At 39.5% G+C, this 25,992-nt stretch overlaps 1 protein-coding gene across 4 annotated transcripts in view; it reads left to right on the top strand.

Moving 5' to 3' along the window:
- The window catches only part of palld (palladin, cytoskeletal associated protein), a 175,748-nt gene that overhangs the window by 87,590 nt on the left and 62,166 nt on the right, over positions 1-25,992 (top strand). For all 4 annotated transcript variants that reach the window (XM_017687836.2, XM_017687827.2, XM_017687824.2 and 1 more), the window contains 6 exons: positions 4,778-4,895; positions 5,067-5,135; positions 7,731-7,872; positions 9,203-9,226; positions 13,522-13,641; positions 16,234-16,624. In XM_017687836.2, coding sequence (XP_017543325.2) covers positions 4,778-4,895; positions 5,067-5,135; positions 7,731-7,872; positions 9,203-9,226; positions 13,522-13,641; positions 16,234-16,624 — 864 coding nt within the window. The remainder of the gene's footprint in view (positions 1-4,777; positions 4,896-5,066; positions 5,136-7,730; positions 7,873-9,202; positions 9,227-13,521; positions 13,642-16,233; positions 16,625-25,992) is intronic.

Raw genomic sequence — 25,992 nt, 5'->3', positions numbered from 1 at the left:
TGTAAGCTTAATTTGTTAAAACATTAAAAAATTGTCTTTGTACTGTTTTCAGTTAAATACAGATCAAAAAGGATTTACATATCATTGCTGTCTGGTTTTATATACATTCTTCCAAGTGCTCCAGGTTTTTGGAATAGGGTTTGTTGTTGAACTACACTCTACTGGAATGTATCTCCCAAACTAGGGTTGGTGACCACTGGCTGGTGACCAGGCTAACTGTCCCTTTTATTATTACTTTGCCATACAAGCTTGCAACAATGAACCAACAAAGCAGAGAAACACTGAGATACATAATAAATAATGTCAGTTGTTTGCGGAGACACAGAATTAATTGCTTTGCCTTATCTCTGCTTAATGTATCTCTCTCTACCTGCCTGCCTCTTTCTGCTGACGCTGCATAAGTCCCCTTCCTTCCTCTCCCAAAATCATCCCTCTTCCTCTCCTCCTACACCCTTCTCTCCTTCCCTTCCTCCTCTCACTAATCAACTGACATCACCGTTGGCTCTGCAGTCCTTTATAAGGTGCAAATTCAGACGGTGTGGCGAACACAGTCTGGTTTTCCTGATCTCCTGAGGGGTGATTTAGACTGACCTGCTGTGTGTGTGTGTGTGTGTGTGTGTGTGTGTGTGTGTGTGCGTGTGTGCAGTCACAACACATAGCAAGTATAGGAGGTAAACATTAATAAACATGGCACAATCTTTGTCTTTAACATTTATTTATGTATGTTCAGTAATTATTTATGGCTATATTAAAGCAAATGTTTAGCCAAAAAAGTAATTTAAACCATTTTCTCACTTATCCTGAATGAGTCAGTCAAGACACAGGGACTTACTTATCAGCCATGAATACACACAATTCTATGTGTAAACCTCACATGCAAATGTTTTTACACATAAAATGATTTACATGATTTTTTTTCTTGTGCATGATAATGTTCATATATTTAGAATTACTCATGATCATGATCATGTTTATGTAGAAACCCTTGTGATGGAAAAGTGTAAACTGATTATGATGCAAAAACTCTCTATTTTAGCATAACTGATGGAATGATTTCTAACTATTGTGCTCATACGCTGAAAAAATATTTATCAGTTCAACCTAAAAAATCTTAATATGTTAACAAGCAGTCATAAATAAATATGTTAACTGAAACAAAGAAAAAGTAAAACAATACTTTTGTTGAATAAATGCAATATTTTCAGCCATTCAAAGCTTATAAATAATCATTTTTTTTAAATATCACATAATTTGAATGGAAAAAAACATGTTTAAATAATGTTATATGCACGCTGTAATTGAATAAAAATATTTTTGTGTGTTCAAATTGAATTCCTACAAGAAAACGAATAAATAAATGTTCATACTCTTATAAATTAAATAAAAAGTTTTTACATGTCAGAACTTCAGTTCACTTTTGCTTATGCTTCATATGCTACTGGAGATTATTAAAGTGACATTGTTTACCACATAAAGCTGTGGGGATGAATCTTTATGTAAATTTACCTGGTTGTGCACAAGCAGAGCAGTGAAGGATTTATCATTGTTCGTTGTGTACATTTGTGTGCTTCGGGTGTAGAGGAATATAGTATACTATACATAACTAATATACAGGAATTGAGTGTCTGTATTCAGTCTGTCACATTTTGAAAAGGCAGACTTTACCTTCCACAAGGTTTAGGAATGTGTTTATGGGAATTTTTGACCGTTCTTCCAGAAGCACATTTGTGAGGTCAGACACTGATGTTGGACGAGAAGACCTGGCTCGCAGTCTCCACTCTAATTTATCCCAAAGGTGATCTATCGTGGTTGAGTTCAGGACTCAATCCAGGTCTTTATGGACCTTGCTTTGTGCACTGGTGCACAGACATGTTGGAACATGAAGGGTCCATCCTCAAACTGTTCGCACAAAGTTGGGAGCGTGAAATTGTCCAAAATCTCTTGGTGCTGAAGCATTAAGAGTTCCTTTCACTGAAACTAAAGGGCCGAGCCTAACTCCTGAAAAACAGCCCCACACCATAATCCCCCTACACCAAACTTCACACTTGGCACAATGCAATCAGACAAGTACCGTTCTCCTGGCAACCGCCAAACCCAGACGTGTCCATTGGATTGCCAGATGGAGAAGCGTGATTGTTCACTCCAGAGAACACATCTCCACTGCTCTAGAGTCCAGTGGCGACGCTTTACACCACTGCATTCGACACTTTGCATTGCGCTTGATAATGTAAGGCTTGGATTGATCTCCTCGGCCATGGAAACCCATTCCATGAAGCTCTCTACACTGTTCTTGAGCTAATCTGAAGGCCATTATGAAGTTTGGAGGTCTGTAGCAATTGACAAATGTCATTCTATCACGGTACCACAACGGAATTCACTGAGTTTCTGAGAGCAACCCATTCTGTCACTAATGTTTGTAGAAGCAGTCTGTAGGCCTAGGTGTTTGGTTTTATACACCTGTGGCCATGGAAGTGATTGGAACACCTGAATTCAATCATTTGGATGGGTGACTGAATATTTTTGGCAATATAGTGTACGTCTACTCCTAGGTACATGGCTAGGTTAACTAAATAGCAAGTCTGGTGTTAACTCACTAAGTTCAGTATCGTGGGTTAAACCATGTTGAAAGCTGAATTTTCTTCATACTTTTGTTCATTTCTATAAATCAACATTGCTGCCTATTTCTGTACATGACTGATACCACATCAGAATCAAGCTTTATTGGCCAGGTATGCTACGCATACAAGGAATTTGGTTTTGGTTACAGGAGCTCACAGTGCACAGCATCAGACAGACATTCACATGTAGAGAATAAGATAAAATATAACTAAATAAAATAAAGTAAAACATACATTCCTACCATCACTCACTCAGACACCATCACAGTCATACCTTTAAACCTTACAATGTGCATAGTATGAGTCTAAAGTTAAAGTGCTGAGTGCAGCAGCAGTAAAGGGTGTATAGTGGTAGAGAAAGGGATCTATGAGGTGACTGTCAGATAAGTGGGGTAAGTGTTCTCAGTGTCATGTTCTCAGGGCCATTAGCTCTAAACAGTACATTGGAACCTGTTAAATTGACTACCAAATTACAGTTCAGCCTGTGGGTAAGATGTGATGTCTTATAACAGTGCTCAGAAACTCCTCATCTAAAACCGACACAGTTGACCACATGTGCGCTCATCCGGACAGCCACTCTCACTAGCCACTGTCCAACAATAGCAAATCCTCAGAGCCAAATAGGTTCTTAAACTGGGGCACATGTAACGAGTCATGTAGCCTCTGTGTGGGTTGAAAGCCGGCTGTTAAGCATTAATAGGCCACGACTGACCTCAAGTATTCCGCCGTCTCTGTCTTCAAAACTTTGTTGACCACACTAAAGTATGAATTTTGTTGCCTTTGCAATAAGTGAAGCATAACAGCCCTACCCATACAAAGACTATTTTTTGTTCAGCACAAAGAAGAGAGATGCCTGTAGCCGAAGTTTAAATGATCGTAGCTGCAGGAACTGAACTGAGCTGTGCATGCTGGGTTATCTTTAGTTATATCCATGGTGGTGCTGGAGTACACTTTTCACCAAGCCTCAGAATCAGAACGAAAAATCAGGTGTTCCAAGAAGAACCAGGATTTGTATGTATCCAACCTTCGTAAAGTAGAAACAAGAAGATTAGTTCTATTACTTTGATATATTATATGTAGGCCTAATATATGATAGAATAATATATTGGGAAAACAGACTATTACATAAGGACATGCCCACACATACACACAGAGGCTATGGAAATTGACTATAAATTGCTCCTACAAATAGCTAGGAAATGGAGAGTATTTAATAGTTTCACTGGGGTATAAATATGAGGTGACACAAAGGCCAACGTCTTTAAGTCACTAAAATGAGAAAGATTAGATCAGGGGTGTCAAACTCAATATCTAACAGAGCATTATTAAAAAATGGAAAAGGATCCCTGGGCCAGCTGTGTGTTTATTTTATTTTTGCCATGACTCCAACTGACCAGTGTTTGTTAAAGATATGCCAAATCTACAACAAACAGCTAAATGACTACACACCTGAAATCGCCCACATCCACTATTAGGGCTTACAGAGTTAGAAATTTCTCCAAAACACAGTTAGAGATTTGCGTTAGATGGTAGAAATTTCATAAAGTCTCCAAAACCATTTTGGGTAATTTGTTAGACTCTACTGAAACTTTGACTGGATCTGGTTCTGTGGTCAGATGAGACGAAACAATAGCAACAAGGACTCAAGGTGGACTTGGTATAAAAGAAGGATGATTATACAGAAAAGAACTTTAACATCTTATGGTAAAAACATTTATTTAAGTCATTTTTGTGCAATTTTTGGTCTATTCATCATGACATTTTGTATCAAAGGAGTAGCTGGTGATTTCAATTCAGCTATTCATTTTTATATTTTTCAATTATTAAAAATGAATGTTTTTTGTTCCATTAGTGGCAATCATCAGAGTACATAAGGAAGTAAGGAACTAAACCTGTTTTCTTCTAAGATTACTTGACACTTCAAATAATATTTCTGCTGTATTTATGTATTTACATTTATATTAATTCTAATGTTATATCTTGTTTTATTGCCAAAAATACTTACAGATTTAGATTTAAATGGTGTAGTTTAATGCATCATGATGCACTGGTGCAGTTATATGCCACAAGTGGATATACTGTATGTGTTGATTAGTTTACTTGTCTATGTAGTAGAGTTTGTGCAGAGTGTTTTGAATGCTGTTGGGATGTTTCTTCAGGGTTCAGAAGAAAACAGCCTCAGTTTCCCTGACCATTTGCTCTTCATCACCCAAAAGCCCAGAGAAACCATCCCACCGCTCTACACTGCTTCAGCCCCTGTCTGCTCCTCCACAGAGAGTAAGAAACATAAACACACACATGTACAGTTAAAGCACAGGGGTCTGGAAGGCTCATCAAGAACCACAACAGCAGATGTTGGGTCCTACATAAAGAAACATGACACACTTTTTGGCAAGGCTGACTTTTGTATTAAAACCATTGAATAGACACTCTCTCTCTTTCTGCTAGGTTCAGAGTCCAGTGTCCTCACAATATGCCGGTGATGGACTTCTAACAGCGCCCCCTATCTTCACCAAGGTAATTTATGCGCACACACACACACACACACACAGGTTTTGTCCACTGTTGGGATGTGATAGTACATATGACTCATATGTATTATGCTTTATGCATGTAGGTAAGAATGCACATAGGTCCTAGCCTAATGTTAACTTCAGTAGCCAAAAGATAGGCTGGTATAGTGTAGTAGGTAACACCTCTGCCTTCTAAGCTGTAGACTGGGGTTCAGTCACCACCTGGGTAAGCACCCTACACTATACCCATAAGAGTCCTTGGGCTAGACCCCTAACCCTACCATTGCCTGCCTGTGTAAAATGATCCAATTGTAAGTCGTTTTGGATAAGAATGTCTGCCAAATAGCATAAATGTAATTGTATAGTCCTGTGCCAAAATCAGTCTCTTCATTTATTTAATATCCGGTCAAAATGGCCATTAGGTACAAGTTGTTTGTTTCAGGAGGTACTTCTGAGTTACTTGTAAGATAATCCATTCGCATAAGAAAGCAGAAGGTAAAGGTTTCAAAACAATTAAAAGATGCAGAGAAAATGAGACTCAACAACTGTGCAAGACCTGATAGCCCATCAAAACTGTCCTTATCAGATAAACAGTACTTACAGCTTTCATGTTTGAGAGATGAGATAAAATCAAGCTCAAAAAAAAAAAAAAAAAAACATGGAAAAAGACAAAAACATTGAACATTTGCAAATCAAACAAAGAAGAAGATAGTGTTCTCAGAACAATGAACCGGGATTTCTTGGATTGTGAAAAGAAGAAAATGCAACCAACTTCTAAGACTGAACTTTTGAAGTGTTAAAAAAATGTCCCTGAAGATATTTTTGAAAGATTAATTCTCGTTAAAACAGCAGAAACTGTAATAAACACAAAGAGTGGATGCACTAAATACTGAAATATGTGATATGATATGTGGTTGTTGAGACTTATAAGTAATTTTCTATTAAATATTTATTTTTTATTTGTTTTTTCTGAAGTTATGGCTTATATTTAATACTTATGTAAATCAAATAAATGAAGAGTTGTCTCAGACTTTTACACAGTACTGCAACTTTTCTTAAAAAGTCAAGATACTTTTGTCTTAAAAATATAAAAACAAACACACACAGACAAACACACACACACACACCCTCTCTCCCTCTCTCTCTCGGACATCTTAAAACACTGGCAGATTAAGCAGGGTGTGATTACTTGATCTCTACCCTCTCCTGCCAGAAACACACAGTGTGGGTGTATGTCTGGTCAGATGATGCCGTGTTCTTAGCAGACCTTCAAATGACCAGCCCAAAACTCGGCCTCCTCTTGCTCAGCCACTAAATCTTTTTTCCCTTTGTTAAAGTGAAAAAACGTTTAGAAAAACTTCTCTGTCCCATGATGGGATTTTAATTAGCCAAATGAGAGCACAACAAACAAAAACAGCCTGTTTAGTTCTAAAGGAAAAAGAGGGATTTACATGGGCATGTAAAACTGAGTTATGGCTGGTTTTGGTAAATAAAACCACACAAACCATAAACATCCTAAGTAGATTTCTGGGAGAAAAAAATATAAAGAGAAAAGTAGGATATGGGCCCTTTAATCTAGGCATAATGGAAATGCTGAATGTTTAACTGTTTCAGATTAAGATATAATGTGGGCTTATAAACTTGCAATGTCGATCAATTGTAATGCTTTGTTCAACAGTTATGTCTAAATTTGAATGGCAAATGCTAGTGGTGTACTGTGGATTCTGCCGTTTCTTTCAAAATATAGGCATATTCAAATGGTCAAGATTCATACAAGTCTTTCAGAGTGGTTCTGAAATGCTCTGTTTTAGAGAAACTTACCAAATCAGAGTTGTCACAGTGGTGGTGACAGGAACCAAACGTCTGAAGCATTGCATTACACTTCTAAAAGCTGCCTAATGTTATTACACAAAAAAGTTCCCAAGACACATGTGGGTTTACTGGTCATTTTGGATAGTAAATAAACTGAGTATATTTGTGTTGCAGACGTTGTAACCTCTAGTTACCATCACCATCACTGTAAAGAAATCTGATTCTCTACGGTGAACCATTTTACAGCAAACCATTCTGAGTAATGTTGTTTGTTTATGATTAAATTATAGATTTTTTTGTAGCTAGTGGACTTTCCCTTTAAAGAAAAATAACAATTAATGATTAAAAAATGCTTTATACATCACAGAGGGACGAGGTTGAGGTTGGGCCCATTATAAAACTAGGAGATGGATCACTGCCATAGAGCCCGCAGTAACATGCAAGTATGAAAAAGGAGAGAGTGATTTAGTGATAAGTGATGAGATGAGCTTTTTCATTAAGATGGCTGGTGCAGTGTTGGAGATAACATAGACTGATACCACTTTGCCTGTGTGTGTGTGGGTGAGAGAGAGAGAGAGAGAGAGAGAGAGAGAGAGAGAGAGAGAGAGAGGTGCTGAAAACAAATGGAAAGACTTTGGCCTTACATTCTGTCATCACTGCTTTCCATCCGAGCCTTGTTTTGTTCACATGTCTGTCCTCCACTGTGTCTTTCTCTGTCATCTTTCCCTGTTTTCCTGCCCTATTGACCCCACAACCCCTCCCCTCTCTCCCCTCTCTCTCTCTGTAGTTGTTGCAGGATGCACAGGCATCTGAAGGTCAGGTGGTGGTTCTGGAGTGCAGGGTGAAAGGTAGCCCCCCGGTGCAAGTCCAGTGGTTCCGGCAGGGTCAGGAAATCCAGGACTCCCCTGACTTTCGCATCCTGCAGAAAAGTACGTGAATACGACCTTCTACTTCATTACACTGTGTTATTCATTGTCCCTGTTAAAATGTTAAAATGACATTAGCCTTGTAGCCAGAGCCCAGTGCAAAACTTTGGACATCGAGCATGGGTAAAAAATGTTTTTGCCAAACTATTGCTTTAACAGTTGAAATGGATTCAAACGTTTCTTTCTGTAATTATTAAACTGGTAAATGATCTATGGTGATTTGGTTTTCGCTGGGAGGGAAGGTTTGCATGTGTTTCCGCCGGGTCCTATGAAGCCATCCAGCACATTTTACCAAATCGGCACTGAGGCAACATCAGTAGACAGTTCAGCACGCTTGGAGAAGAATGCTAGCTGCTGATTCTATTATATCAGCTAACAGACACCATTATTAGCTAGCATAAGACTGAGTGATGAGTAGGGTAGAGCGGAAGGGCCCTTTGGGACCATGGATGGCTGTGACATCGTGAGGGATCAAACTCACGTTCTCATGATGATCACAGCACTTTCGAAAAAATGCATTGTAATCTTATATTTGCTCTAATTCATTGCCACAGTGTCTGCATGTGATAACATGTCTACATATTGATGATCCTATTTTTGATTGGCTCACACCACACATGTGGCTTTATTCTGGACCGTGTTTGACCCTGTCTGTGTTCTCTCAGTTTGTGCGAACATACCTGCCTGTGGGTGTGACCTCTGGTGGTATTGACAACGAGTACCGTAAACCAAAAGGCTTTTCATGTTCCCAAACAAGTCCATTCAGCTACAGAGAAGACTAATGAGCTGCCAAACCGCTTCAGTGATAAACTTTTAAAGACTTTGTAGGACATGATGTGGTCCATAAGGGCCAATGTGGAATCAACCAGAAAAATCATGTTAGCAAATAATGGAGATGTGTTCAAGTATAATTCACTGTTAGAAATAAAGGTTCTGCGCAGGTACATTTTTGTTCATCAAGGTACAAACTGTGTACACATTCCCTCAAAGGTTCAATAGTGGTTTTAAGGTCCAGTTGTGAACCGAGGTGAAAAGTATATATTTATACCTTATCATAAGCCTGGAGGCGAGACGGGGTGTGTGGAGTCAGTACAGCTTAGAAAATATCATTTCAGTGGATTATGGTTCAGTTATGTTCCCTGACTAAAGGTACTGAGATGTACTTCTGAGGGTACCACCCCAGTGACAAGAGGGGAAGTGCCCCACTGACAGTTTCACATCTTTATTTCTGAGAGTGTAAACAGACAAGGCCTCAAGGTATCAACACTCATTATCTCTCTCTCTCTCTCTCTCTCTCTCTCTCTCTCTCTCTCTATCTCTCTCTCTTTCTCAGAGCCGAGATCTGCAGCAGAACCTGGTGAGTGCCCTTCCTGCTGTGACATGCTACAATACTTTACATCACAAACACGTGCTACACACATTTATCAACTCATTCACTGACGCACTTTCAGTACGGCTGTTAACACACCTGCTCTCTGCACTGCAACATGTGTATTATACCTGTATGATGTAATACAGACAACAGTGATGTCATCAGAAAGGATCTAGTTTATGACTCAGAGTTCAAACGCAAGGTTAGGGAAAAAGCTGGAAAAAGCTATTTTTTTCTTAAACTATCCATCCATCCATTTTCTAAGCCGCTTCTCCGTCAGGGTCACGGTTTCTTAAACTAGTTTAGGTATTTTTGTAAAATGTGCATGTCTAAGGATGTGATGCGGTGCTAAAAATTGCTTCCCACAGACTTTCATGGGGTTTAGGACAAAACAGCTAAATTGATTTTAGTGATTCTTATATAGTTATACTCCTAAATAATACAGTGGTGCTATTATTTCCATCACATGGAAAGACATGATATAGAGCAGATTTTGTTATTCACCTGGGACTATTTTACTGCTCTGAAACTTATTCGAATGTTGTTGCGATGTGTTTCCACTCCTCAGGCGTTCAAACACAGGTAACTGCAGGTAGTATGGCCAGACTACTAGATAACAAGCTAAAAAGTGCATAAATATTTTTAAGAATATATTACAGTGCGGGCGGCACGGTGGCGTGGTGGGTAGCGCTGTCGCCTCACAGTGAGGAGGGCCTGGGTTCGATTCCCCGGCCGGGCGGCCAAGGTCCTCTCTGTGTGGAGTTTGCATGTTCTCCCCGTGTCTGCGTGGGTTTCCTCCGGGTTCTCCGGTTTCCTCCCACAGTCCAAAGACATGCAGTCAGGCCAATTGGACATGCTGAATTACCCCTAGGTGTGAGTGACTGTCTGTTTCTGTCTGTCTGCCCTGTGATGGACTGGCGGCCTGTCCAGGGTGTATCCTGCCTTCCACCCGAAGACTGCTGGGATAGGCTCCAGCATCCCCCCGCGACCCTGATGGAGAAGCGGCTTAGAAAATGGATGGATGGATATTACAGTGCTCATTTTTAATTTACAGTTACTTAGAGATGAGATGTTGCTAAAGTTTTTATTCTTATGGTTGAATGACATCATTTTGGACCCAAAATCAGCTAAAATCTGTACTCTGTAGAAGTGTGTTGTCACTGTCACAAGACATTGTCATCTCTAAAAAACTAACGGAATGTTCCTAAAAGTAATGTGTGTCAATATAACAAGACTATTTTTATTAGTTAATGTGAAATTAATCTCAAAGGAAAGGACAGCGGGCATTTTCAAATAATGAATAAAAAAATAAACTTAGCCTCTTTCTCAGGCTCCCTGGTGGCCATTTCACCAGCAGAATGGGAATTGAGTCTGATATTTTTAATTAATATTACCAAGTAAAACATTTTGCCCAGTAATTCTTATCAGATTGTCTAGGACACTGCTGGCTCTCTGTATGTAAAATGTTGTGACTCTGTGTTGAGTTGCTAGTGAGCAGCGAGGAGTGAGAGAGGAGGGGTGAGAAGCCTCTGCTGTGAAAACAACTCATGCCTGTCCTCAAAGATGGCTATGCTGAGATAAAACAGACAGCCGCCGTCATATAAAAAAAAAAAAACATTATAGAACATAAAATATGACACATAATTTAACTGCAGGCCCTCCAAACATTTTACAGCTGCAGTGAAAACATATATGACAATAATGAGGTAGTTTGTATTTTGGCCCTTTAAATAGCACATGTAAGAAAAAATAAAAATAAAAGAAAAAAGGAGAAAAATATCATATAAATATGTTGGAATAATTTGTTCAACACTGAGTTTAAACCCTGAGTCATCACTGTTTTGACTCCATGGTCGGGGATCCCTCAGCACAGTAACAAATGAAAAATTCTAGGCTGTCACAGTTTGTGTGTAGAGACATCTCCTGAGTCACACGTCATTTGACCCGTGCATGTGTGAGTGTCTGTCTGTGTGTGTCGCTTGCTGACTGCCGTGTCTAAAAGCCCTCCTCCTGTCACAGGCATTAGCTTGTTCTTAGCTTGTGAATCACTTGTTTCTGTCATTCACCCGTCTGGCTCTGCCACACCCGTCTGTAGGTGCCTTTCATACCTAATAAATCCATTAAAGGTTCTGCCTCTCACTGTTACCTGCTGTCAAAGCACATCCGGCTCCAGTTATCGCTTCTGTAATCTCAGACTCAGACACTCCGCCCACAGAGGTACGTGGACTGTCCAGGCCCGGCGGCAGGATCAAGCAGAAGGGGGGAATTGGGGCGCAAAAGCAGTTACTGAAGGGGCACAACTATCTCCACTCAGTGAACAGCTGTCAAGATGGACAAGCTAACCTGCTTATAATTAGCGCAAACTTATTCCACTTAGCTCTATATTTGTCTCGTATTGAAGCTAGACCTACGTACATCAAACACACGTAAAAAGAATTAGACAACATGCTGAATTATTACATGCAACTAATGTTTGATTGGTGTAAATGGCACGCTCAGCGAGAAAATCCATGTAATTCCTGCGAATCTTCTGGGAGGGCATCTTCTGGAAGGGCATTGCTCCCTCATGACAACCCTTTTTGCCAGGTCGGGAGTGGTCTAATTTTATATGCTAAGATGGCCACAACTGTTGGAATTTTGTGAGCTACACTCTGATTGGCTGTCTGCACTACCCTGTATACACACTTTAGTGCATCAGTTTTTATCAGTCCGCAAACAAATTTTTAGTCTTTACCAGGCTAAATTCTAGCCAGTCTCAAGTCGCAAACAACTCTGTTCTGCAGTGTCACAACAAGAATTTCGGGGCAAAATGTAGGTATTGAATTGAATTCACAGTAGCGGTCTGTGCAGGACGGTCTTTTTCAGTCCCGCACCCGCAGGCAATCTGAATCATTTGTTCCGCTCCCGCCCGCAATCGTGTGTATAAACAATATGAAATTTCCGCCCGCACAGGCCCAGTCAGCATGAACTGACATCCAAAGTTTGACATAGTCTATTCACAAATACATTATCCTCTGCTGAGCTAACTGCTGAAATGCTGATTAAATGGTCATTAGGCTCACTGTGAAGTAATTTCACCAAACTCCATTTATTCAAACACAAAGCAGGAATTAAACCACTGAGCGGTTATTTTTGGTGTTTTGCTGGGCAGTCGACCTGAAGGCTCTGCTGTCTCTGTAAGCTACAAGAATTTGCATGTCGCTTTGCAACTCTTTAGAATGACTTCTTTCATTTGAACTGTTTTACTGTTATCATTTTATATTGTTTGTACATATGATTTAGAGAACCTTCTACTTTATTTAGGCTATTCAGTATTTCTCTCAGTATTCAGGATTTCTCTTCATGCATATTTCAGCCCATTCCCACCTGAAGGGGTCTGGTTTCCCACCCACAACACTGAAAATTAGTTCTGAGACACAAGATATTAGATACTCGACCTCTAATTCACAGTTTTCTGTCTTTAAAATTAACCAAGATGTTCATTTAAACTGTTAGATGTCACCTCATTTTAAACTGAAATGGCATACTTAAAGTTAAAGGGGTGCTGTTCTCACATGCTTTGGGCTACACTTATGATCTTGGTCTCATTTGAATTAATACTCTCTGTTTTTGTGACAACCAATAATGGTACGAATTACGACACTGAGTAATAGAGGCTAGAATGGTGGAGCTTATTAATGCCTGACTCATTATAGGAGAAGGGAAAAAAAAATTGATAATGAAATTATTTTCAGTGTATATTATTGTAACAAGATCTTAATCAAATTCATTTTGCAGCATTTCTCTTGGTCCTTTTGTCATGAAATATTGACTCAGTGTAAGTGCCATCTAGCATTTCAAATGATGTAAAAGAAAAAAGACAAACATTGAGTTAAAGGTTTTGTTCCAACAGCTATTCATTTGTAATTCATTTTTGAATGTAATTACAGTGTTAATCACAGCATTGCTGAATTGTTAGGATGGACTATAAATATATTATTTTATGATCAATTTACTTTACCAGATATTCAAATAAGGCATTTGTAAGTTTGGAACAAAATATAAAAATACATCATACTTTACTTTACGTGCATACTAAGCAAAGAGAATGTCAGGAGAAATGCAGCCGATGGTGTAGGCAAGCTGTACTATGTTTAATTACGTAGGCCTATAACATAAAACGAGGTCATTACATGAACCGAACAGTTAAATACGGATCAGCGCTCATGCAAGCTGCAGGAAATGATAAACGTTGTCAGATTTATCTCTGTGCAAAATGGCCTTTCTGATTGTCCCTCCAGAGGAGATCTGCACACTGGTCATAGCAGAAGCTTTCCCTGAAGATGGAGGCCTGTTCTGCTGCACTGCTACAAACCAGTACGGCTCTGTCAACTGTACCGCTCAGCTCACCGTCACACCAGGTGTGTTCAAATGCACAAATTCATACAAAGTATCACAACTATATCACCACAGTACAACCATGTGCAGCACTAAACAGAAATATTGGGAGTATTGTCACAATACCACTTCTTCTGATACTATTGAAATCTTTATTTTTGTCTGATATCGATTTGATATTCTTTTCTAAAACATAAAATTTGTTAGTAGTAGTTAGTAATAAGTAGCTATAGCATCATAATTAAACTACTCAAGCACTCTACTACCCCACAGAAGGAAATATATGAGTGACATCATCATATCACACTGTGTGTGTGCTATATCAGGGCAGAGTTTTGGATCCAATTCATTCTACTTTTCCCTCTCATATCCTATCCAGAGTTTTCTGCTGATATCGGCCCAATACTGATACTTGGTATTCAATCGGTGCCATCTCTCAATGTGACATATGGTGTATTAAACTGTAACACTTGGTTCAAATCAAAGGCAGTGTTTCTTCTTCTTTAAGCATTGAAACATGAGGTCATGATTATCAAGAGGCGAATATTTACACAAACCATATTACTCAAGCCTAATAAAGTAGGTGCAATGTTAGAGAATCAGCTGCTAGTTGTTGAACTGTTATGACTTGCTTATGCGGTATGATGATTAATGTCCCTGTTGCAACTGCTGAATAGGCATCACGTCATTTGTTTGTAGTGAAAGAACTAAAACTATTGTCTTTCTTAAGAAAGGAGGCAGCTACCTCATAATGTATTTTTCTTCCGTCAAGTGTGATGAAATCTGGTATTTTATGAAAATGAGAGTGTTGCTTAAGACATATCCACCTTGTCCTGCTCTTTAGTCATGCCGTACGTTGGAGCTTGGGTGTGGATTCCTAAAAAGAAAGGCTGTAAAATGGGATCTTAGGTGTGATTCCACGGAAGAACTGCTTTTGGTTTCCTAAACAATCTTTTCAGGGTTCTTTCATGGTTTTTTGTGAATTAAAAAGGCAAATGTGAAGAATCTTTTTAAAATGTAAAGAGTGTCCTCATAATGTTATATAATAAGGTTATATAACAACTTTTTTATTTTGAGGTATGTTTTAATGAGTGGTATTCAGATCCCTGCAAAAATGAGTATTGGAAGCAGAATCTAGAGCGTTTATTTCTGCTGATGAATCAGTCCACTGCCAGTGCAATCACGGCAGAGCTCCGACCCAAATAAACCCAAATGTAATCCCTACATGCCTACATACAGGTTTAGATAGACTCCAAACAAATAGGGTCAGCATATGCTCCCTCGGGGTTACAACCTCACCAGCAACCCAGCAAAGCAGACTGAAGAAGACTCTGTAGCTTACTGGACCATAGATAAACTAGACTGGGATAAATCTAAATAGACACTTTTGGGTAAACCTTTTTATTGCCATAGGTGTAGTAAGGGTTGTTTGTGAGTTGGGTTTGCATCATGACTTTGGATTTTACTCAGTACATGCTAATCCATTAAGTATACTGGCATTTTTTGTTCTTTTCAGACCGTGTTTGGTTTACATTTTCAGCGAGAGGCAGGTCTGGACTGCAGAGAGGCCAGTCTAACACCCACACTCTCTGATTATGCAGCTATGCTGTTGTAACCCATGCAGAATGTTGTTTGCTTTGTCATGATGAAAAAAGCGTGGACTTCTCTTAAAAACACTGTGTAGGAAAAAAAATACATATATATATATATATATATATATATATATATATATATATATATACACACACACACTATATTGCCAAAGGTATTCGCTTGTCTGCCTTCTCACATATATGAACTTCAGAGACATCCCATTCTTAATCCATAGAGTTTAATGTGATGTCAGCTTCACTTACTGTATGGTTGCACTTTGTAGTTCTACAGTTGTAGACTGTACTGATGAAGGATTAGAGGATGACCAACACAAACTGTGCAGCAGCAGATGACCTATTGTCTATGATTTTACATCTACAAGGTGGACTGACAAGGTAGGAGTGTCTAATAGAGTGGACAGTGAGTGGACACAGTGTTTAAAAACTCCAGCAGCACTGCTGTGTCTGATCCACTCGTACCAGCACAACACACAATAACATACCACCACCATGTCAGTGTTACTGCAGTGCTGAGAATGATCCACCACCCAAATAGTACCTGCTCTGTGAGGATCCATGGGGGTCCTGACCACTGAAGAACAGGGTAAAAGGGGCTCACAAAGTATCAGAGAAACAGATGGACTACAGTCTGTAACTGTAGAACTACAAAGTGCACCTATAGAGTAAGTGAATTCTATAAGTAAGTCAATTCTTTAGTTCTGAAATTGTTACAAATAGTTATACAGCTTTTTGGAACTCTTCAATTAATAAAAATTTACATCGTGCTTTTGTTATTGCCCCCAATATCTTCATATTTTGCTAAGGGTTAACGTTTGAATACTATAGGTATGGGAAAAGTAGGAAACCAGTTGGAAAGTATGTAACACCTTATTTGAACCATCATTTCCTGATCACTTCCATTAGTGTTCATAGGAATTAGACCCAGCAGGTTTGGATGCCAAGTCGATTTAAAGAACAAAGAAAGGAAATTCTAACTACTGTTCCTGTATTTTCCCCACTTAGTGGCCGAGGAGGCGTCTAGCAACGGCGTGTCCGGAGACGACAGTGTGTTTGAGGACAACCAATCATTTCCACCCCCTCCTCCACCCACTGAGATCAGCCTGCTTGAAGTCCCACCCAAGACCCCACCCAGCGCTGAGGCCTTCCAGATCAATGAGCTGGACATCTGGCCTAGTGTCACAGCGACGCCTGTTCAGGTGGCCGCAGGTACCGAGCACGAGCAGAATGGAACTTTTCCCAGCAGCCACGCTCCAACCAGGTTGAACAAGGAAAGCCCTCTATCACCAGTGAATGTGAAAGAAGCAGCGCTCCCAACAGGAGAAACTACTCCACCTACATCTCCATCTCCAACCAAAGAGGGCCCTCCAATTCCCACCAAGCCCAAACCCAAACTGTAAGTAAAACTTTTCTCCTCTTCTCAACATTCACACCAACACAAGGCACAAAGTCATTGTTCATCTCAGTTTCGAGCAGCTTGAGAAGAAAGTTAGACAGATGTTAATGTGTTGTATAGTGAACTAGAATTCCCTGAAATGCCTGGATTGCTGATCCTGGAATAGCTTTACACTGATCTAACACAGCCACCTCAACAGTTTTAAATAACTGATTAGATCTGTCAATACAGGTTTTAAACTGAAATGTGATTCATTACGTACAGTCATATGTGAAACTTTGGGCACCCCTGGTCAAATTACAGTGGCAAGAAAAGGTATGTGAACCCTTTGGAATGACCTAGTTTTCTGCACTAATTGCTCATAGAATGTGATTTTCATCAAGTGACAATTATAGACAAACACAGTGTGCAACATACAAATAATTAGAATCTTGTATGTCTTGTTTACACCAATTAAACATTCACAGTGCTGGTGGAAAAAGTGAGAGAACCCTTGAATTGAATAACTTGTCAAAATCACTTTGGCAGCAATAACCTCAAGCAAGTGCTTCTGGTAGCTGCAGATTGGACCTGTATTTGGAATGTTCATTCTATGGATGTCTAGTGTGAACGGCTGTCTTGGGCTTTTTAACGTCATTCTGTAGTGGATTTTCTGCATTGTTTAGAGTCATTGTCCTGCTGCATCACATAGCTTTTACTGGCCTTCAGCCAGCAGACAGCTACCCTGACACCTTGTACACCTTGATAAACTTGAGAATTAATTATTGGTGATTGGTCCAGGACCTGAGGCAGTAAAGCAGCCCCAAATCATGATGCTGCCTCGACCATACTTAATGTTTTCATGGTGGTACACAGTGTCCTTTTTATGCCACATGTAATTCTGTGTGTTCTTCCCAAACAATTCAAGCTTAGGTCCATCAGTCCACAAAACTTTTTCCCAGTAGCATTTTGGAGTGTCAGGCTGATCTTTGGCAAACTTCAGAGCAGCGGCTTCCTCCGTGGTGTCTTGCCATGGAAACCATACCTGTTGAGTGTCTTTTCCTGTTCATGAACTAAGATGTTAACCATTTCCAGTGTCTCCCTCGAGCCTTTAGCTGTTACTGTAGGGTTATTTTTATTATTGAATCATTGAACATTCTGTGTTGTGTCTTTGGAGTGATTTGGCTGGGCACCCATTTCTGAGGAGAGTAGACACAGCACTAAATTGTCCTTATTTGTAGACAACTTGATTACTGATTGATTCTTTGACATCACTTTGTCTTTACTGTAACTAGATCATATGTTAAGATGATCTTATACATAAATGCAGGTGATTCCAAAAGGCCCACAATCTTTTTCTTGCCAGTATATGATTTGTTGATTTTGTAGTGTAAATAGGTTCACACAACCTACAAAGAACACACTTCAGCACATTTTAATGCACAATTACTGTTTGTTTTCTGAATTTAACATATTGCAAAAACAAACTAGTAAACATAAAATGTGCAAAAATTATGGCACATTTTATAATTTATGTTTAATTTTTCCTAATATGTTAAATGTACAATTATGGCACTGAAATTACCAGAAAAATATCTTATTTAAGTTTTGAGGATGTGTTCATTTGTTTTCACTTCACACAGTCAAAAAAAATTGACCAGTAATTTTATCAGGGAGTATTTTGCATACTATTAAGTAATTATATAACTTGCATACTATTCTGTAATTGTATAACTATATAACTTTTTTAATATTATTAATAATAATAATAATAACATTTAAACAGTATAGCAAAATGAAACTAATAACTCTGGAACTAGGCATTGATGCCATTGTTCCAAATAAATGTTTATGGGTAGATCTCACTTTTCAATGACAGCACCGAACACTTTGAAAAGACCAAGAAACTGGGACTGGGAGCAGGTAAAGACTAGTGTGCTAATTTTTTTGGACGTTGATCTTTATTTTCACTCTCATTTGGGCTCAGCCTTGACTTAATCTCTTTAGACTTGGTCTTGAATTGATCTTGGCTAGTCATACACTCCACAAAGGTGGTCTGAACTCCAGCCGTAGCAGAGATACTCCAGAACCAGGTCTGGGTACTGCTGATCTACCAAAGCTCTTTAAGTGAATCTGGCCTCAGATCAGCAAGGAGGCCCAGGAAGGTTTTGGTGTGCAGCTGTGAGGTTGTGAAAGAGATAGATAAAAGGGGAACACCACATACAGATGAAAAGCATTTGGTCCCTTTAGGATCTTGACAGAGTGATATCATTGTGGCGCGCCAGAGATGGTCGGGGAGAGTTCGCAAGACGTGTGTGTGTCAGAGAACAGCTGTGCAGCAGTTCCGCAGTTCCTTCCTGCCCTGTACTGCGTGCCAGTTTGCCACTGTATCAAATATGTCTCATACAATAAGTCTATTCAGATGTGAACTGAAGTACAAAGGTCAGGAACAGCATCAGATGTGTGTGTGGTGTCTAGCGCTGATGTATGTATTCGCAGAGGACTGCCTGGCTTCTGCTCAATGTGCTGCTGAAATGTGACTCTCTCCTCATCTCTGCTAGTGGCTCAAAATGATTTCCCTCAGTTGTGGGTTAACTCAGGGTTAAGTGGCTAGCTTGGGGGCATAAGTGTAGTCCTTTTATGTCTTTTGTTGCTTTTGTAGTCACCACACAAAATCAGAAAATACATTAAGTTAATTGTTTAAAAAGATATTTAACTATGTAGTGGGACATTTGTGCTAACTTAAGAATATATAAAGGTCATTGTGTGGAAACAGCATTTGATGCAGTTTGTACACTTCTGATGCCAATGTAAGAAAAACGGCCTCAGACTTTGACGTTTCCACTTCTGTGCTTTACAATACTCTTAGTGCAGTTTAGTTAAAATCCTTCTCTAGGCTTTCTCCACAAAAAGAGTTTACCATTATGTTTGATGATGTACTGGAAGTGTTTTTCTCTAAAATAAGTTGTTTTGTTAAACATTTTATGAAGTGTCCAAATACATTTCATGGGCCTTTCAGTGTCTTTAACTTACTTTAAAGTCAACTTAAAATCAAATTTCACCTTTTTTGTTAAGTATGATACATAGTATCATGTAATACAAGGGGTAAAATTCTTTTATATGTTTGAAATGTACTGACTTTTGCCTCCCTCTAACTCACATACGTATCTTCTGAATTTTGATTCTGTCAGCCCATAATATAATGTTTCACCTCCCCCTCTCACAACACCCACCCACCATCAGCTTAAAATGCTCAGCTTGCTCAAAGACCCTCCCTGATACTGTGTTTCACTCAAAAACATGTCATGGTATGAAAGAAAAAAATGATTCTTCAAAGAATTATATATTATATAGATCCTCCACATACTGTAAGGGTTCTGGACCAGGTGAAAGATTTGCCTTTGTAGACCTGTACATCCAAGCCAGGAACCATTGAGGAACCATTACTTTGAATAGTGTGCATGCTTCTTCAAGGGTTCTTCAATAAAGGCAATGGTCATATGTAGAACTGTGAGAAAGAACCATTTGAATGGTTAAATGATTCTTCTTTATGATGGAAAATGTGCTCTTTAAATGTGGTCCTGTATATGTGTGTGACCACATGAATCCATTTATTCAGTGTACTATGTATGTTGTGCAGTTATGAGAGTGTGGATCTTCTTGCAGAAGCGTTATTTCAGAAGAAGTTTCAGTGCCAGATTTACTGCATTGTTCTTCTATCATCCATATTTTTAACATTAAGTAAACTGAGCTTCCCACATTTCTCAGCATATTTAAACGTTACACAATGCAGGCAACCAGTTGCTGTATACAAAAGAACAGGTGTTAAAGAAAAGAGGTGAACTGAGGGTGTGTTATGTTGAACTAGTATCGGTGCAGTAGCTGAACTTGATACAGCACTGTTGAGGTTTGGACCGTGTTGCAGTGTGTGGAGCATTCGGATGGATGGGGGGGTGGGGGTGGACCTGTGTGTGGCATGAGAATAAGAGAACAGAGATATTGAATTGTGTAGGCTTTGTGTGTGTTCTGAAAAGGCTCTGTGGGTTCTTTGTCTTTCTGGTCCATATCCGGTGTATATCGTTTCAGGTGCATTTACATTCCTGTGCATTTGGGAGGCTTGGATGGGAAGTGTGAGGAAATGTCTGTGTGACTATCTATGCACTGATTTGTGCTTGAACGGTATCTTGGTAATGTGGCATGACTGGTGTTTGGCCTGCGGAGCTGGGAGTTAGAGTTTATTTGGTTATTATGTTTACGTCATCTTCCCTTCAACATCTCCCTCAATTCTGCACTTCCAGATTGAATGATCTAGTCAAGCATCACTCAAATGAAAGGTAAGACATTCGAATCATCCTGGATTCAATAGCATGGACTGATGTGGCCCAGAGGTGGGCAGTATGGCAAATAATATTGCAATGCTTGAAGATATTTTTATGATACACAATACATGAAATATCACAATTGATTTGACTGGGGTTTGATTATGCTCCTTATTATGTCATGTGAAAATAGAGGCCTTTAATCAGGGCTCCACACTAACTTTTCCCAGAACTGTCCCAAAAAAATATCAGCCTTCACTAAGAAAAAAATGATCATCCAAATATTAAACGTCTTTGTTTACAGTCATTTTTTCTTTAGAATTTGTGTACCACCATATTATGGGTTTCCCAAAATAATAAATGTCCCATAACAATACACCAGTACATGCACAAATATAGACACACAACGCACATAAACACATCTGTGGTCCATAAATACATTTATGTGTACAGTATCTATGGGAGTGTGTGTGTCAAAAGCTCTGTGATTAAAACATCACTTTATTAGTTATAATGAAATACCTTCTGGAAACAAATCTCTATAAATTCATATTGTCTTCAGGTTCTTTTGCAATAACTCATAATTATCACATGGTAATATTGGAGCATTGCTGGTCTTCAGAAGCAGTATGCATTATAACAGGCATTGGGAATAGCTGGTAAACAGCAATAAACAGTTGTTAACATTGAGTGTGTTTACATGCACTTAATAATCCGATAACTGCAGAAAATCAGTTTTGTCAATCTGGTGGAACACGTTTACATGCACTTGAATAATCAGATCATGGGAAAATTCTGCGTCTACAAGAGTCAGGCAGTAATCAGATTTCTGCTTTGCAACCAGCCAATAAACTCACAGAAGAAGACGTGATGTTCCAAAAGTGTTTTACTGCTCACTTATTTCCGGTACCGCTGTCTGTTTTCGCACATGCACCGACTGAGAAATCTGAAAGAAATCAGAGTAAGAGTTCACATGCACTGAGAAATCTGATTACTGAGCTGAAATCCAGCCTCTTTATTAGATTTCCTAATAGGGTTTCTAGATTTGGAGGATGGTGTTAACATGACCATTTAAATAATCAGATAACTGCAGAAATCTAATTATGATCGGATTACTGAGTGCATATAATCGCACTCATTGATTTATCCTTATTTATGGCCAAGTAATGCAAGATCATCATTGCCCCATGGAAGATTATTTGAAAGGGTTAAAGACATCTATCTAGTCGATTAATATTACTACCAAGTTCGAAAAGACTCTAGAGACACTGTAGAGCCCCGACAAGCAAAGGGAAAAAATCTTACTTCAATATCTATTACAAGCTTTTATTATCCATAATTAAGGTAGAGCATGCTTAAAAATGTGAACAGGCATAGTCGTTAGCTTATTGCTAATATTACATAGGAATTCTTATTGACAGGTTTATGGAACTTAGCATGGATGGCTTTACTGTTTAAGATTCTATGACAGACAGCCCCCCAAGATGACGGGTTGGAGTTAGTCTGGAGTCCTGGCTTAACCTCTCCCACTTACAGGCCTACTAGATTGACTTCTGTCACAACCAGTCAATTTTGTATGCTTCTTTCTGATTGGCTACTTTAATTCTGCATTGATTTGACTTTTTTCCTACACCTAAATTGTACTTTCTTCATCTGTCTTGGTCTGTGCTTTTTGAGCATGCATCTTTGTTGGACAACTAGAACCGACACACAAAACGTGAAACAGACAGTATATACAACTAGTCCTGGCTGTGCATCCACCACAATTTTTCCAACTGCTATGTTAGCTAAATCTGTTTTTGAATGTCTGGTTAGACTTCATAAAAATGTTTATGATATATAGTCATGTGCAAAAGTGTAAAGTGTAAGTGGTCAACTTATATTTTTTATTGATGTTCTAAGTGGATATATAATATGTGCCAAATATTCTGCATACTGTTTAAAATACATAGAATACAGAAAACATATCACCGCTGTTGGGAGAAACCTGGTTTCTCACCATTTTTGTCTTTCAGTTTTTGACATAATTTGAAAATACCTGTTATCCTTTACATTGTGTGTAAATTTCATGAAGAGTGGACCAAACGAAATGTCCCAAAATGACTTGGACAAAAGTCTGGTTCCATTGACTTACATTAAAAGTAAAGTTGATTTTTTTTCCTTTTTCTGTAAAGTTATCAATTTGGAGATACATTGTTTTCTTCAGACAACAGAGATTTATTAAAAATGCGAAGGAGGAGAAGAACAACACCGCTAAGGCAGGCTTGGCCAAGGGAGGGGACTCCACATTGGTTGACTCTTCTCAGGCCCCGCCCAATGATTTCTTAAAGTAGCAGAGTCGAGGCAAAAACAAATTATTTTACATCTTATAATTGTTTTACAAATTACATGTTTGTATGTATTAGCTGGTGGTTGTTCTGTACTGGCCATATCAATCAAAAATATGCTCAGTGGTGTACAGTGTGTGTGCACACGTGCGTGTGTGATGGGCATGTGGTAGGTAATGTGAAAGCCTCATTGTTCTTCACTGAGGCAAAGAGCCAGGCCTGTTTCGGAGTGGCTCGCTGTTTTGGCAGAGCCGTGTCCTTGCTCGAGTTTCTGCGAATGGCGGAATCGCTGTAAAAAAGCTGCTTCCTCAACAGATTTTCCACAATAATGTCACGGCTGGGCTGCCAGACACAACGGGACGTCCCGGTGCGAGAGAGCGTAGAGCCGCAGCCCCCACTCACCCCCCCAAAACAACCCAATCTGACCCCCTCTAGCCCCCAGCTATCCTAGTCCTCTCTTTGCCTTGTAATTACATTGTAAAAACAGGAATCCCATAATGACATAATTACCATGGGGGTCATTGCTGCATGACTTGTGGAGGCTTATCAGGCCCTGTTCTGCGTGTCCTCCTGACCAAAACCACACTTGAACCCTGACCTCTTCTCTGCAAACTCTTTCCATAGTCCTGCTTATTTTCCCCTGGATATTGCCCAGAACGAGATCTTTATCTCTTGGCTGTCGAGCTCTGCGGGGATGCTGACGTCGTCGTAGCTGCTGCTGATGTTTGTCTTTTAAAGGCCTCCTGATGTACCAGGCCTCCTTCTGTTCTGTTCCATTTGAGTGTTAGATTAATTGACTTTGCGATTAAATCGTTAAGCTGGATGGTGTAATGCTGTCGGAGGATGAACGGAAAGAATGAGACGTTTTCCCTGCTCTGCACGCAACCTGGGCCCGTAAAAAACAACCGCAGTGGCTGCAGCAGAGAGCAGGCTGCTAATCTGAGGAACCACAGCCTCGTTTGTTTGCGTGTTCCTCTTTTGGTGTTTCATTCCCAGCCTGCCTAAATCCTCTGGCCCCGTTTGAAACAGGGCTTTATTTACATCCTCTAAATTATCCTCTCAGTAATGATGCGCAATCATGTACAGAATGGATGCAGAACCACACTGTTTATGTGCTCTGGCGATTAAGTCTAGGTTGATTTATGCTGAAAAAAGTGATTGAATTGACTTGAATCAAGTGTGTACATCATTTGTTCATGAGCACAATCGACACAATTATTATCATTTACATTTATGGCATTTTGCTGACACTCTTATCCAGAGCGACTTACAGTTTGATCATTTTACACAGGAAGGCGAAGGTGGTGTTAGGAGTCTTGCCCAAGGACTCTTATTGGTATAATGTAGAGTGCTTGTCCAAGCAGGGGATTGATGAACGCACAATGATGTACGCATTAGAATGGGGTAAATCCAGTGCATTGTTTGTTTTATTGACAAACACTTAACTTGGTGTTTGCTAATAATGCGTGGAAGTGCATCATAAATGGTCCACTTTCAGTTTTATTCACATTCACATTACCGTTTTAGTGTGAAACATTATACGCTTGGGTTTTCTGATGTGAAATGACTGTTTACAAGCTGTTGTTACACAATAATAGAAAAGAGTGGATATTTTTGACTGCTTTTGCACTGAAGAGGTTGATAAACATGCTTCTCTCTCTCCACTCAGGAAATTTGGCATAGTGATGTGACAAAAGAGGAGCCAGTGGGTGATAACCAGAGCCTAATGTCCTTCAACACAGGAAGGTTAGGGGGGTGGGGTTTTTTCAGTTTTGCTGCAAAGTTCCTGAAACATTTAAAGGGAATGCTGTACCTATGATGTTGATGTGCAGCAGCAGCCAGTCGTAATGTTAAAGAGCGATTTTCGTAATCTGTCTCTCCCATAGACAAGCTACATGCTGAAACCAGTGCTGAGAAGATTCAGTATGAAGTTTCAACATTTACACATGTATTTAGTGAGAGATAATTAAACAGAGTTAAGAAAATAATCTAGTCAAACGGAATATGAAAAGCATGAGCTATAACTATTGGTCTTGCTGTCACAAGTGTTGCATCAGGACTCTGAACCAGCCTTCAATTCCACATACACTATATTGCCAAAAGTATTCGGTCATCTGCCTTCACATGCATATGAACTTCACATCTCATTCTTAATCCAAAGGGTTTAATATGATGTCAGCCCACCCTTTGCAGCTAAAACAGCTTCAACTCTTTTGGGAAGGCTTTCCACAAAGTTTAGGAGTGTGTTTATGGGAATTTTTGACCATTCTTCCAGAAGCGCATTTGTGAGGTCAGACACTGATGTTGGACGAGAAGATCTGGCTCGCAGTCTCCACTCTAATTCATCCCAAAGGTGTTCTATCAGGTTGAGGTCAGGACTCTGTGCGGGGCAGTCAAGTTCTTCCACACCAAACTTGTTCATCCATGTCTTTATGGACCTTGCTGTGCACACTGGTGCGCAGTCATGTTGGAACAGTAAGGGCCCATCCCCAAACTGTTCTCACATAGTTGGGAGCATGAAATTGTCCAGAATCTCTTGATCTGCTAAAGCATTAAGAGTTCCTATCACTGGAACTAAGGGGCCGAGCCCAACTCCTGAAAACCAACCCCACACCATAATCCCCCCTCCACCAAACTTTACACTTGGCACAATGCAATCAGACAAGTACCGTTTTCCTGGCAACCGCCAAACCCAGACTCGTTCATCAGATTGCCAGACGGAGAAGTGTGATTCGTCACTCCA

This window comes from Pygocentrus nattereri, chromosome 4 (genome assembly GCF_015220715.1).
Source record: "Pygocentrus nattereri isolate fPygNat1 chromosome 4, fPygNat1.pri, whole genome shotgun sequence".
Taxonomy (NCBI): Eukaryota; Metazoa; Chordata; class Actinopteri; order Characiformes; family Serrasalmidae; genus Pygocentrus; species Pygocentrus nattereri.
This window is presented reverse-complemented; position numbering and strand designations above follow the sequence as displayed.